This window comes from Artibeus jamaicensis, unplaced genomic scaffold (genome assembly GCF_021234435.1).
Source record: "Artibeus jamaicensis isolate MK-2021 breed Jamaican fruit bat unplaced genomic scaffold, CSHL_Jam_final contig_2259, whole genome shotgun sequence".
Classification (NCBI taxonomy): Eukaryota; Metazoa; Chordata; class Mammalia; order Chiroptera; family Phyllostomidae; genus Artibeus; species Artibeus jamaicensis.
The window spans coordinates 3,535,255-3,548,105 of record NW_026521468.1 but is presented as its reverse complement, the minus strand read 5'-3'; the positions used below and the strand labels follow the sequence as shown (position 1 = coordinate 3,548,105).

At 54.9% G+C, this 12,851-nt stretch overlaps 1 protein-coding gene across 1 annotated transcript; it reads right to left on the bottom strand.

Annotated features, from left to right (window-relative positions):
- Positions 1-2,464: 2,464 nt before the first annotated feature.
- HEATR9 (HEAT repeat containing 9) lies at positions 2,465-12,201 on the bottom strand. Its single transcript, XM_053661298.1, has 15 exons — positions 12,114-12,201; positions 10,778-10,827; positions 10,132-10,310; positions 9,776-9,914; positions 9,506-9,562; positions 9,250-9,306; positions 8,556-8,613; positions 8,100-8,230; positions 5,905-6,087; positions 5,468-5,560; positions 5,239-5,358; positions 4,217-4,290; positions 3,705-3,756; positions 3,185-3,271; positions 2,465-2,946 (listed from the first exon to the last, which is right to left on the bottom strand). Exons 1-15 carry the CDS (start codon positions 12,199-12,201, stop codon positions 2,530-2,532), a joined length of 1,785 nt encoding a protein of 594 aa, XP_053517273.1. The 3' UTR covers positions 2,465-2,529.
- Between the last annotated feature and the right edge of the window lie 650 nt (positions 12,202-12,851).

The window sequence follows — 12,851 nt, the reverse complement described above, 5'->3', positions numbered from 1 at the left end:
TCCTTAACAGTATAATGGTCCATTAAGAGTTGGGGAAGTAACAGGTCAGAAAGTTTGAAGAGACTGTAGGAAATGTGAGGATAGCAGAGGGAGCTCGAAATAACCATTGTAGGAATTCAGAAAATTGCCGGACAATAATAATAAGGGTTTGGTTAAGGTAGGAGGCAAGTATTTGGCAGGTACCAGTCTGTGTGCATGTCTGATTTTTCTCCAGCTTTGATCAGCAACCCAGTTAGAGACTTCAGGGTTGGGTATGAGAATAGTGAGGACAGCGGATGGTGGATGGAGGCCAGGCTGGGCAGGGGAAAAAGAAAAGGGGCTAACAGGGACAGTGTAAGGAAGTCAGGAGCTGTGTGTTGCTGACGAGATTCGAAGAACTGGTAGTGGGGATAAAAAGAACAAGGACACATAGAAGGTTTAGGACAGAAAGTGTATGTTCAAAATTTTGGAGATGGAGAAATTCCTGGGGGTGACAAGGGCTCAGTGTGGCCATGGAGGTGGGTAGCTGAAGAGAATGGAAGGGTAAGAGGCCTTTTAGGTGATACCAAGGACCAAGAAGCTGGGTGATGGATGGCTGTCCATATGGTCAGGGTGACACAGGACCAAGGTTCGAGTGATGAGTGAGACAAAATAAGGAAGTGGACCAGAGGATGGTGTAGCTGGTTGGAGAGCCAAGACCCTCAGAGAAACAATGACTTTTGTATGAAGGTTTAGGATGGTGATGACATTGGAAGGAACATAGAAGGATGAGCAGCCCCTGAGGTTCCAGAAAGATGCCAGTTCAAGAGAGCCCGATTTCAGCAGCAGGAGCAGCAGCAGCGCAGAGGTGAGTGAGCATTCTAGGAAGAGGCGGGGGGTGTCAGTGCTATTTGTATCCACAGAACCCATTAGAAGATGAGAGAGAAGAGGGGGGATTTACATTTTGGGTGGTGTCCAAGGATCATTCCCAGCAGATCTTGATGCTGAGAGGAGTGGGCATTTCAGGCCTCCAAGACACTCTGGCCGCACAGCTGGTGGTGAGCCAGAGGGACAGCGCTCTGTGCAGACCTCCAAGCTCAGTGCAGTCTTAAATCTTCTGGTGAAACTTGGTGAAATGAGAATTGAGGTGCTACTGAGCAGAGACCGGTTTCTGACCAAGTAATAAGACGTCCTCTGCAGAGACCCAGAACTATGGGGCAGGATGGGCTGCAGAGCTGTGGGCAGGACGTTGCAGGAGTTGAGAATGATGTCGTTCATGTGGCCGTGTTTGTACCCACAGATGGTGAAGGCCCCGGGGAAACTTGGGTTATATTGCTTTTGGCCCAGCGCTGTGGACTGGGCAAGAGAGGAAGATCATTTGTCCTGTGTTTGGTCTTTGGGCCATACTGTTGCTTATACTCCAGCATGGTGACACTATTCTGGGTTGTTTTTTTTGTTTTTGTTTTTATGGTAACTCTCTATGGGGCAAAACACAAATCTGGAAGTGATAGGACAGGGAGGAGAGATAAATCTTAATGAGAGACACAAGGCTGGGTTCAGAATAACTGGACTACGCCTGAACCTGGTGTATGGGAGGGGAAGGGAACATCTATTTAACTTTGATCTTTCTTTGCTTGATGGGAGAAGCTCGAGCTCCCATTAGATCGCTCCAATAAGTTTGGGGAAGTAGAGGGGAGTGGCAGGGTGTTTTCAGCCTCTGGTCGTCACAGGCACATGTGACACCACTGAAGAGAGGAAAAGAGAACAAGTTCACACCTGAGAGCTGGCTGTGCAGTGCCAGGCACTGTCGAGCTTATTTTTAATCCTTATGGGGCCTCTTGGAAGTAGCGCCCATCAGTAGCTTCATTTTGTCAGTGAGGAACAGTCGGAAGGGCCAGTAACTTATCCAAAGATCAAGTCAATGATGGACCCCAGATTTCAGATGATCTGATTCCAAAGTGCACTTTTGTGCTTGATGGGGAGGACATAGCTTGTCAGGGTTGGTGCGGCAGGTCCCACGAGCAAAGGGAAACTGGAGCCATCATTAAATGGGAGAAACTAAAGCCATTTGGGAGAATGAACAGCATCCATCAAAGGGAATGGCCCAGGGATGGGTAGAAAGTAGGTGGGGAGGGGAGACAGCAGAGGTTGGTGGTCTGACCCGAGCCCACTGATCTCCTGACCGCTGATAGAGAGGTGGCGGGCTGGGCACGTTACTAAGAGGAAATTGTCCGAGAGCCAAGCTTGCCAGGATTTTCTCCTGTTTTCCCTTCAGCAGCCTGCCCTGGGCAGTGGCTCAGCTTTCTAGCTTTGTCCTTAAGTTCTGGGCATAGACAAGGGCTTGGTTTAGGGAGGTAGGCCGGCCACTCAGATCAGCTTTGGTTCCTTTCTCTCTCCCCCTTCATGAAAAGGACATGTACGTGAGCGGAAGGAACACTCAGCTGAGAGCGAGGAGACTTGTGTTCCGGTGTAGCCACTGAAGAAGGGACCAGTAGTGGTAGGCAGGGGGACAGCATTTATTCGGGAGACATAAGCAGAGATTGTTTCCTCAGGGGAGCCTGAGACGCACCCTCAGGAAGCGTGGGTTAGACCCAAAGAACTGACCTCTGTGGAGGTTTTGGCAAGGATTTGGAGCTGCTTCCTGATCGCTGGCGTCCAGGGCCCTGCAGCCTGGGGCTTGTGTTGCAGTGGTTCAGACAAACAGGGAGGGAAGGCAGAGGCGAGGTAGCAGGCAGACCCGTTCTGGGTGCTTGGCTTTTTCTGCAGGTCGGTGGTGGCGCTGGCCTTTGCAATGAGCAGGGGGTTCAGCTGTACCAGTCGGAAGTCTTGGATGTTTAACTCCTCTGGGCTGTCAGGTTTTGGCCTGAACCTTGTAGGCTCTGCCTTCTTGTCATTCTTAGGTGCCTCATGTACACAGAGAACCTTGTCTTTCACCTTGTTTTGGATCCAGGGATCAGTTGAGGCCAAAACAACAAATGTTTCTTGTATCTGCATTGAAATAAAGGGCCTGTGGCTGGCTCACTTTAGGCTAAGGCTGGGAGTGGAGGGAGTAACCCAGGGGAGCCCTGGCCACAGACCACTATGGCCCCAAGGAATGAGGTCAAGGGACAGTGGCTGAGGGCATATTACCCTCTCCTCCCTCCTGACAAAGAACATGCCTCGAGGATGGATGGGACAGGCTTGGAGGAGGGGTTGAAAGAGGAAGAGGAGGGCAGGAGCGCCTTACACTCTTCTTCACAGACTGGCTGTCCTCCTCGTCCAGCATGTCCAGGAGCAAATTGAGTACCTGTGGGCTGCGGACCCCCAGGACGCCCTGGCAACGTCAGAGGACAGCGCCTAAGGAGCCAGCCCCCGGAGGGCACCGGCGTGTGCTCTTGCTCCTGCTTGACCCCTTGAGGTGGCCCTGTGGCCTGGAGAGCTGAGATGGGCTCCCAGCCGAGGTGTCCCTTTCCTTGCCTTTTAGGGCCACTGCTGCCAGTGCACACTACTCACCAGCAAGGGCTAAGACAGTTTCTGCAGTATCTAAGCAATGCCCTTCACACCCACCTCCTGTCCCCTATCCCACTGACCTCCGATCCGGAAGAAAAGGTTACTCTGAACTCCAGGCGGGGCTGGAATTGTGGAATAAACAAGCCAGCAAACAACCTCCCCAAACTTGACAGCCCTTTATTGCCCTCAGTAATTTTGCTCAGTTGCGTAGTGCCCCTGCCAGCAGCCCATCTGGTCAGAGAAGCAGAGCGTCTTACCAAAGAGATGACTGCCTCCTGGCGGGCGATGGCATTTGAGCTCATCAGTTGCCTGTGTCAAAGGGAGTGGGTGCATCGTCCAGTTAAGGGGCAGTGGGAAGAAGGCTGATTGTGTCTTACCATGGCCCAGAGTGAGTTGGGCATGAGGCTGCTAAGTGATACTCATTTCATTAATTTCTCCCTCTTGTTTCTTGGGTCAGGTGAGGGGCTGGGAGGGGAAAGGCAGGTGCTGGAATTAGCAAGGGGGTGCTTAATGACAGTCGCATCAGTCCAGAACTTGACCTTTCATGTCCTCATCTCAATATGCGCTTTATAATGACAACTCTGCATGGTAGGAATAACCAGCCTCTTTTTGTAGTTGGAGAAAAGTCCAGGAGTCAAAGAGGGGCTTGGCCAGGGGCACAGGCAAGCGAGAGCTGGGGACTGGCAGCAGGTTCTGAGCCCTCCAACCCTCTGCCCTCTTCCCACAGCCTAGGACTTGGCCCTGGCAGCTCCCAGCCCAAGCCACTCACGTCTCCACCAAGTTCAACATCGTAGGCTTCATCTTGAGCTCTTCCACAGTTTGAGCTACAGCCTGCCTCATGACCTGAAGAGGAAAGGGCTGCCGGGGTGTGCCCTTCCGTGCTTCGCACACCTCTGTGGAATGTTCAATTTGTGCTCCCCATGTAGTGGGCCTTGCTCGTGGTTCAGGGGCAGGGGGAACAGACAAGTGAGTAGGCAATGATGTCACTGTGATAAGGGTTACAACTGAACGAAACATGGGGTGTGCACAGGAAGGTCTCCTAACTCAGTCTGCGTACCAGCAAGATTTCCTGGAGGAGTTAATTCCTCAGCTGACACCTGAAGAGTGAGTGGCAGTTAACCAGGCAGAGGCCTGGGGGAGAGTGATTTTCCAGGCAGAGAGGGGACAGGTACAAACGCCTGGAGTCAAGCAAGAGAGCACAGAGTGTTTAGAAAACAGAAAATTGTTCCGTTTAGCTGGGTGACCAAACTGCGACTCTGGAAAGTGCGGCACACTGGGACCACAGGGCCAAGTCAGGATGGGGCGCCCTGAGCACAGTTGGTGTGTGGTTCTGAGGGGAGAGCGGAGGGGACGGAGCTGGAGGCATGAGCAGGCCTTGGGTGGTGAAGGGCAGGTAAAGCATTCTGAGGGCGCTGGGGAGCTACTGCAAGGGTTCCTGCCCAGGGGAGACACAGCCAGATTCACTTTTATCTGATTCAAGTTAAAGTTCTGCGGCTAGTTTTGTGGTAAGCTATTATAAAGATAAAAGCAAGGGAATATAGGAGGGCAGACATGAGTCTGTCTTGCAGTGATTTGGTGTTTGGACTGGTCTTGAAGGGGCTGTTGCAGAAGGAGAGAGGAGTCACTAGTGGGGGTGACAAGTGTTTCACCTGCAGGGGAGGGAGGCATTTTGCTGAGGGAACTGCCTGAGCAAAGGCTGGGCAGCTTGAAAACGTGGGCTGCGTTAGGGAAACAGGGAGGGGGAATGTGATTCTCTGGCCAAGCGGGCCGGGGAGCCTGGGCTTCACTTACAAGGAAGGGTTCATTGTGTATCTTGCTTCTGAGCAGGTCAAAGACAAGTCCCTCCAGTCCTTGCGCCTGGATCTGCTCCAGCCCAATGGCCTTAAGCAGCTGAGTGGCTTCAAGGCGGTGCTGTGGGCAGCGGTGGGGAGGCACGAGGGACAGGCCGTGGTCCTCGTCCATCCCCCAGCCCTGCCCTAGTGCTGCAGCAGCAAGGGCGCCAGGCAGCCCGAGAGCTCACCTCGAGGACACAAGAATGGCACAGCTGGTCCAGGATGGCCCTGATGGCCTCGGCTGAGTGTACGTGCATCCTCTTGACCAGCATCCTAAGTGCCTGTCAGGGCAGGCAGGGTGAGTGGGGTCCAAGAAGCTTCTGGAGGGCTGAGTCTAGAACTTGTGGGGGATGGGTGGGGTCCTGCCTCTCGAGTGTGCATGCACATAAACAAATTTCCACTTAAATCCAGTGTACACAGACACACGGACATTTAAGTCCACTTGGCCCACCCATGCACCCCACCCATGCATACACATACTCCCACACCCACGACCCCACAGTACTCCCTGCTGAAGCTTCTTTTCCCTGGGGCGAGGATGACAGGGCCCAGGCCCTGTGGAAGTCAGCACTGGCCTCAGTTTCCCCCGTGCTCCCCAGGGAGCTCAGCCGCCTGCCCCTCGCACCTTCATGCTCTGGGGCCGGGGCCCTCGGCGTATGCACTGCAGCAAGAACTCCCGGGCTGTGTCGCTGCAGGGCCTCAGGAAGCCCAAGCACAGGGCTGCCTCCAGGGCTGCTTCGTTCGGTGACGTCTGTACCAGCATCTGCAGCACAGACACGAGCGTCCCTTCGTCCCCGACTGGAGTCCTCTGAGAGGAAGACAGAAGGTGACGGGGCGGGGACTGTGTCTTCAGCCAGGCTTTGGTCAGAGGACAGTGCATTGCTGCTTCCAGACTCCCTCCTCCCTAGAGGAGTCTCACGCTAGCAGCTTATTTTCCCCACTTTGCCTTATTTTTGCTGTCAACTACTTGCTCCTAGGTCAAACTCTCTCATTTCTCCGTGACTTTATCTTCTGAATGGATTGTTGTCACTCTCTCTAACACTTCTGCTGTCTAATTCCTGACATTAATAAAAACATACATGTCACCAATCCAGCCCCTCCCCTCCCATAGCCCTGTCCTCCACTCTGTCGGCCCCTGACTCCCACCGAGAGACTACCGTCACTCACGGCTGCAGCTTCTCTGCAGTCTCCATTCCACCGCTCCCCCTCTCTGGCCGTCACCTCCTATCCTTGCAGCTCGCCTCCGATGCCCACGACTGTGGGACTCCACGTGGCCTGGGTCTTCCTCTTCTCTGAACAGTGGGCTGCCCCAGGGCTCGAGTCCTGGTTCTTTAGTTAGTGAGCTCATCTAGCTGAATGACATTACATGCTCTCTATGTGCCAACAACTTACTGTTTTTCCTCTAGTTCAGACCTCTCTTGTAAACTCCAAATTGTATATCCAATAGATACCTGAAACATCACCTGCCCCAAACTGCACTCGGGGTCTTTCCTCCCGTCCCACCTGTAGCTTTCTCTACCCTTCCACTGGCTAGGCCAGAAACCTGGGCTTCGTCCTTGCTTCCACACTGCCTCTTAGAGCTCATACTTGACCTGTCAGTTTTACTTTTAAAATATGTCCACTATCTCTCACCAGGATTGCCTCAGTCGCCCCTAATTTGGTCTTTCTGCTTTCGCCTTGCCCCCGGCCTCCCATCTTTTCTCAACACGGCAGTCAGAGTAAAGCTTTTGAAATGCTGGATCATGCCACTCCCTGCCTGGCTCCAGTGTCTGGAGCCAGAGGCTCCCTATTCGACTCGGAGCCAAAGCCCAAGTACTTCAGGTTGTCCAGAAGGCCACATCGGGTCCAGTGTCTGTTCCCTTTGACCTGCTGCACGCCCTGCTGCTTTCTCTGGTCCCCCTCCCCTGCAGCCACACTGGCCTCCCTGCTGGTCCTCAGTGGTGCCAGGCACGCTCCTGCTGAGGGTCTCTGCACTGACCGGTGCCTTTGTGGGCATGCCTCCTCTCAGGTCTGCAAGGCTGACCTCGCCGTCCTCTGTGCTCAGAGACACCTTCTGAATGAGGTCTTCCCTCTCCTCCATGTTTAAATTGCAACCCATCCCTGCCCCCGCCTGGCGTTCCTGATCACCCTCGCCCATCTGCACACTTTTTCCATTGCGCTCGTTATCTCTAACTCATGATGTAGTGAAGTTGATTGGTTTCTAAGTGTCGGCCCCCACTAGAATGTAAGCTCAACAAAAGCAGGGATCTTTGTTTGGCTCACTGATGCCTCCTCCCAAGGACCCAGGGGAGTGCCTGGTATGCGATAGCTGTTTAATACCGATTTGTCGAGTAAATGGGTGACTGCCCAATTCTGTTTCACTTGGAGCAGTGATGGGGTCAAAGTAAGAGGAGCCTAAAAGGCAGAAATCTCGAGTAGTGTCAGTGGATTCTCTTGGTCCCCATCCCCTCCTGACAGAGGTTTCCCTTTAATAGGTTATTTTAGGGGTGACGACGATGGTGGGTGCCGATCAAAGAGCACAGGCACCGAACGAGGCACTTCCCACGCATCGTCACACTTAGTCGCCTCGGCAGTGACATAAGAGAACTGCCATCTCTGGTTTAGACATGGGTGGATGGTGGCTCTGGAAGCTGGTTTCTCAGAAGCTGCGTGACTGCTAGGTGGCTACACCAGGGCTCCCGGCCAGGAAGGCCCACAGGACAGCGCCTTCCCCTTCAAAATGAGGAGCGAGGTTCCCTTCTCCCTGACCGAACCCCTAGCCAGCACCTAGCCAGTCACCTTGTCCTTCCTTGTCCCGATTACCGAGCTCCTCCCAATCACCTTGTCTTTGGGGACAGCGGCCCAGGAGTTGAGCCCTATTCGTAGTCCCCTCAGAGTGTCCATCCTTTGCTCCTCGTTCTGCCCCTTCAACTGCGTGATGAGAGCCTGGATCACGTCCTTCTCCAGGCAACCTAGTCGGGGAGGGTCCTCAGGCCAGGGCAGAGCCTCCTCTCTGCCAGGCACCACTTGACCTGGCTGTGCCCTCGAGGGAGGTTTCAAGCACCACGTCTCGAGGGGTTGCCCCTCCTCCCAGGACACCAGAGCAGTGGCTGGGCACAACCTCACTTCTTCTCCCTTTTCACCCCCCACCCCCGACAGTACCTAGGTGAGTTCACGGCCGAGTGCCAGGTAGGAGTGGGCGTGCGTTCCACTCCCTCCCGTTCTTACCCAGAGGACGTGGAAGTTGCTCCCGTCTCACCTGCCCCAGCCGCCCGCCCAGGGAGAGGGTGCACTCACCCAGCATGGCCAGGCTTCTATAGGCCTCACGCACCACTTTCTCTGGACCGGTTTGGGCCTGATTATAGGTGGTGGAAACATGCAGTGAGGTGACAGAACGTCAGAGCTTTGAGCTTCATTTTATAAACAAGGAGACAGAGGCCTACAGAGTGACTCATCTTTGCTCAAGTACCGGGTACAGCCGGGACAGTACAAGGGGAGGAAGGCGACTTGGGAGTCAGACTTTGGTTCAAATACCTATCTGGGAGCTAGCAGCCACGTGGCCTTGGGCAAGTCGCTCGGCCTCTCGGGGCTTCCATTTTCTCGTTAGGAAAGTGCAGATACTACTGCCTATTTCTAGTTTGGTAAGATTTAAATAAGATTATGGAGGACGAGTGCTCTCCATTATAAACTGGCGAATAAACACAAGGCACTGACTGAGGGTGGAGAATGAACTCAGTCTCACTTCTCGCCTGGCTTTTCAGTTGTCTCTTCTTAGACAAAAGGGGTCTTCAGACTCTGCCTTCCCCATCCTCTTAGATCAGGCCACCCTTTAAGGAAGCCAAGGGCACCAGGTGGTGTGTGCCGCAGACCGGCCGCTCTCCTCCTCGGGGCTGACCCTGGGGTCCCTTCCGAGACTTGTGTGTGCCCATGTGCCCGTGTTCCTCCTGCCCTGTTCCCTCCTCTCCTGAACCCTGTGCGGCCCCCGACTCACCACCTGGAGTAGTGCTTCTATGACAAACTCGTCACCGACGCCCAGGCACCCCAGAGCCTGCAGGAGCAGGGGCGGAGGAAAGGGAAGAGACCTTGGATACTGCCCCAGGGGTTACCATTCTCTGCACACAGCTGGATGTTGTTTTCGGAACCCCACCCCACCCTTAGCCGCCCCTCCCACCTCAGGCACCTTTCTGCTCTGCAGCTCAGCCAGCTCCTACCTGTGGCCATGCTCCTCCACCCTTGCCATGTCTCACCTGTGCCGCGTAGAACTGCTCGTCCTCTCTGGGAGCTTTCAGGCTTTCCGTGAGCTCCTGCCCGTCCAGAGGAGCCGGTGGAAGGGAAGAAAGGGGTCAATATAGTTGCAGAACTTCCAACTGAAAGGAGCTCATCCCCTCCCATCCCTTTTCCTCCCCTCCCTCCACTTTGCAGGCAGGGGTTTAGGGCAGAAGGACGGAGTGAGCCCAAGGTGAGGGCATCCGCAGGAAGAGGGTCTCCCCTTCCTCCCTCCCACCATGGTCCCTGACCTTTAATCTTTGCCACCTCAGAGAGTCCCCAGTAGGGGATGAAGGCTTGTGTCCCTTCTGAGGTTTTACAGTCAGCTGGATCATGGGGAGGTAGGCTTTTGGGGTGGCAGTGCCCTCTTTGAGGTACCTGCGGAAGAAACTGCCCAGGCAGCTTCGGTCCCCTCGTTCCCTCCGTCCCGCCTTCACAAATTCCCCTCTGCCTCCCCCCCGTTCCGAGCCCGGCTCAGAGATGGGACCAGAGGAAGGCAGATGAGCCTCGGCCTGCCTCAGGGTCCTCCCTGGGGTCTGTCGGCCGACCCCGGCCTTCTCCTTCCTGGGTGGGGCGGGCGTGGAGAATAGGGAGGGCTAGTGCACACCTGGGGCGGGCTCTCGTCTTCTGCAGCATCTGGGCCTCCCGTTCCCGGCGCTGATTGTACAGGGTTTGCCAGTACGTGTAGAGCTCGGGCGTCTCGGCGGAGCGGTGAGGTGCCGTCTCCGGCTGGCTGGGGTGCTGCCTCCAGCACTCTGGGCTCGGGGGAAACTCCTCCTTTGGCATCTGGGGCGGGGTGGGGGCGGGCGTGTGAGCAGCAGAGCGTCCCCGGTTCAGTAAACACCACGTAAACGAGCACAGGACATTCAGTGCCGTTTGGACTGCGGGGAATGAATGCAATATTGGGGACATACACATCCTAAAAATGATACAGTTTTTGCCTGAAATTTACTTTAACTGGGCACCCTGTATTTTATGAGGGTCCGTGTGTTATGAATAAAAACGACTCATCCTTAAGCATGGCCTGCCTGTCAGCCCAGGCCTTACAGAAACTCTCAAGGGCGCCACGCAAGGCTTGGCCTGTGACAGAGGAGGCTTCTGAGGCTCAGGAAGGGGACGACTTGTCCAAGAATTCGTGGCTTCCCCAAGGGTGAGGGTTGGGGTTCTGCGAACTGGCCTTAACGGGACGGGACAGTCTGCTGTCCCTCCTACTTCAACAAAGCTCCCAGGGAGGCAGAAGTCAGGAGTCTTACCTGGAAGCAGGACAAGGGCAGGTGAACAGGTGCCAAGGCTTTTTTGAGTTCTGGGGTAAGAATGGGACAGCAATTACGAAGGCAGGTTAAAGAACCGCCCGTTCAGGCCCCTGTTGATTGGGCGTTTAACGAGAACCAGTGCCCGGCACAGGGCGGTGAACAGGCACCGTTCCGGTCCTTCGGGGCTCCTGGTTTTCTGGCACCTTGCCGCTCCCAGTGTGGTGTGCAGAACGGCGCAGGACGGCCATCGCGTGGGAGTTTCTCAGAAGCGCAGGCTCTCGGCCGCCCCCCAGGCCTCCCAAGTCAGGCCTCCCACTTTAACAAGATTTCCATGTTCGGGGTCCGGCAGGAGCAATGCCGCTGCGTGCGGTTGGCAGGGTGCCCGAATGTCTCGCACGAGACGGGCAGCAATATGACCGTTTCATCTGAAACGTCGTGTGGTGTGCTTGAGCATGAAATGGTTGTGTTACAGAATTTCAAGCTTATGATTTTGTAAGAATAAAAGAGTTGGTATAGATTACCAGCTCATTAAAAAAGGGGGGGGTGCGTTATTTGTGCCAGACCCTGTCCTTCGACGTGTGAGAAACACTGGTCTGCCTGGCAGAGTGGCCCTCCGCCTTGGCTGCGACTTAGAGCTTTTCGAGGGAACTCTCAGCACGCCTTGGCCCTACGTCAGACTAACAGAATCAGAGCGGGGTCTCTGGGGAAGGGGCCCGGTGGTTCAGGGAGCTCCCCAGAGGATTCTAACGTGCGGCTCCTGGGGAAACGCCCCCCGTCTCGGTCGGTGGTTCTCACTCGTGAGTGTGCACTAGGATCCTCTGGGGAGCTTGTTAGAACGGGTGTCTGGGACCCGTCCCTAGAGTGTTGACTCAGGAGATCTGGTGTCGGGTCCGAGGAGATGCTGATTCTGCTGGTGCAGGGACCACACTTTGAGAACCGCTGGGCCAGCTGGTGAGACAGAACTGTCTGTCTGTCAGTGATTGCCAGAGGGACACAAAGGTGAAGACAGGTGCTACAGATGAGGGGCCAAGTTTGAGGGGGAGGGGCCCTGAGCATGGGGAACAACTTACACAGAGATTTGGGGGTTCGAGAATCAGGTAGAGAGCCAGGTGTAGGCGTGGGAGCAGTAGCTGGAGAACCCTGAGGTGTCCCACCTTCAAGGGCCCTGGAGACTTACCTTGAGGGCTGTGCGGAGCCCCCAAAGTGTCCAGGGGCCTACCCTGACCCCTCCTGTGGATTTGCTGAACTCGCCCAGATCCCTGCTTGGGAGGGGAGCCGGGGAGCTTCCCTTCTCAGACCCTCGGCCTGGATTCTGTCCTCTGCGTTCCAGCCTCACCTTTGATCCTGTCTGGGTATTCCAGCCAGGGGTACTTGAGCATTGACCTGGAGATGTCAGAGATATCGACTGACTTCTTGTAGGCCATCCTTTTGTTGTCCTGGTGGAGCGGGAGGGAACTCAGGCAGGGTGGTGGTGGTGCTGTTAGAATATAGGGTTTTTGTGGTGGGCGGGGGACTCAGGTCAGGGAGACCTGTCTTTGCCGCACGAGGGGGACTAGTGAGGTGTCTGGGCTTCTGGAGACAGAAGCTTCCACGTGCTGAGCGGCCAGGTCTCCTAGGGGAATAGAACACTCCAGTTCCATTCTTGAGCCCAGGCCCCGGCAACTACTGGCTTGTGGATCGAGCTGGTCATTGTACCTCTGGGAGCTTCAGTGTCCTCCTCTGAAGAGCAAGGAAGTCAAGACTGTCTAGCTAACTAGAGGGGCCGTGGTGAGGCATAAATTTAAAAAGAAAGCCAACACATTCGGTCAAGTGTCAGGCTCATGCCAGCCCGTGGTAGGGGCAGGGGTTCTCAGGGTCAGTCGTCAGTAAAATGGCAGGGGTGCGAAAGCCTGTCTTATACACACACCTCCCTCCTTGGCGGCACGAGACTGCGCTAACTCTGTGGTGAGTTGTTTATATTTCCTACTTTTGCATATGCCGTTCCCTCTGTCGGGACTTTCATTGTCTTTTCCACCTTCCAAACAGTTTTTCAAAATTTTCAAACCCTATTTAAATATGATCTGCCCTGGCTGGT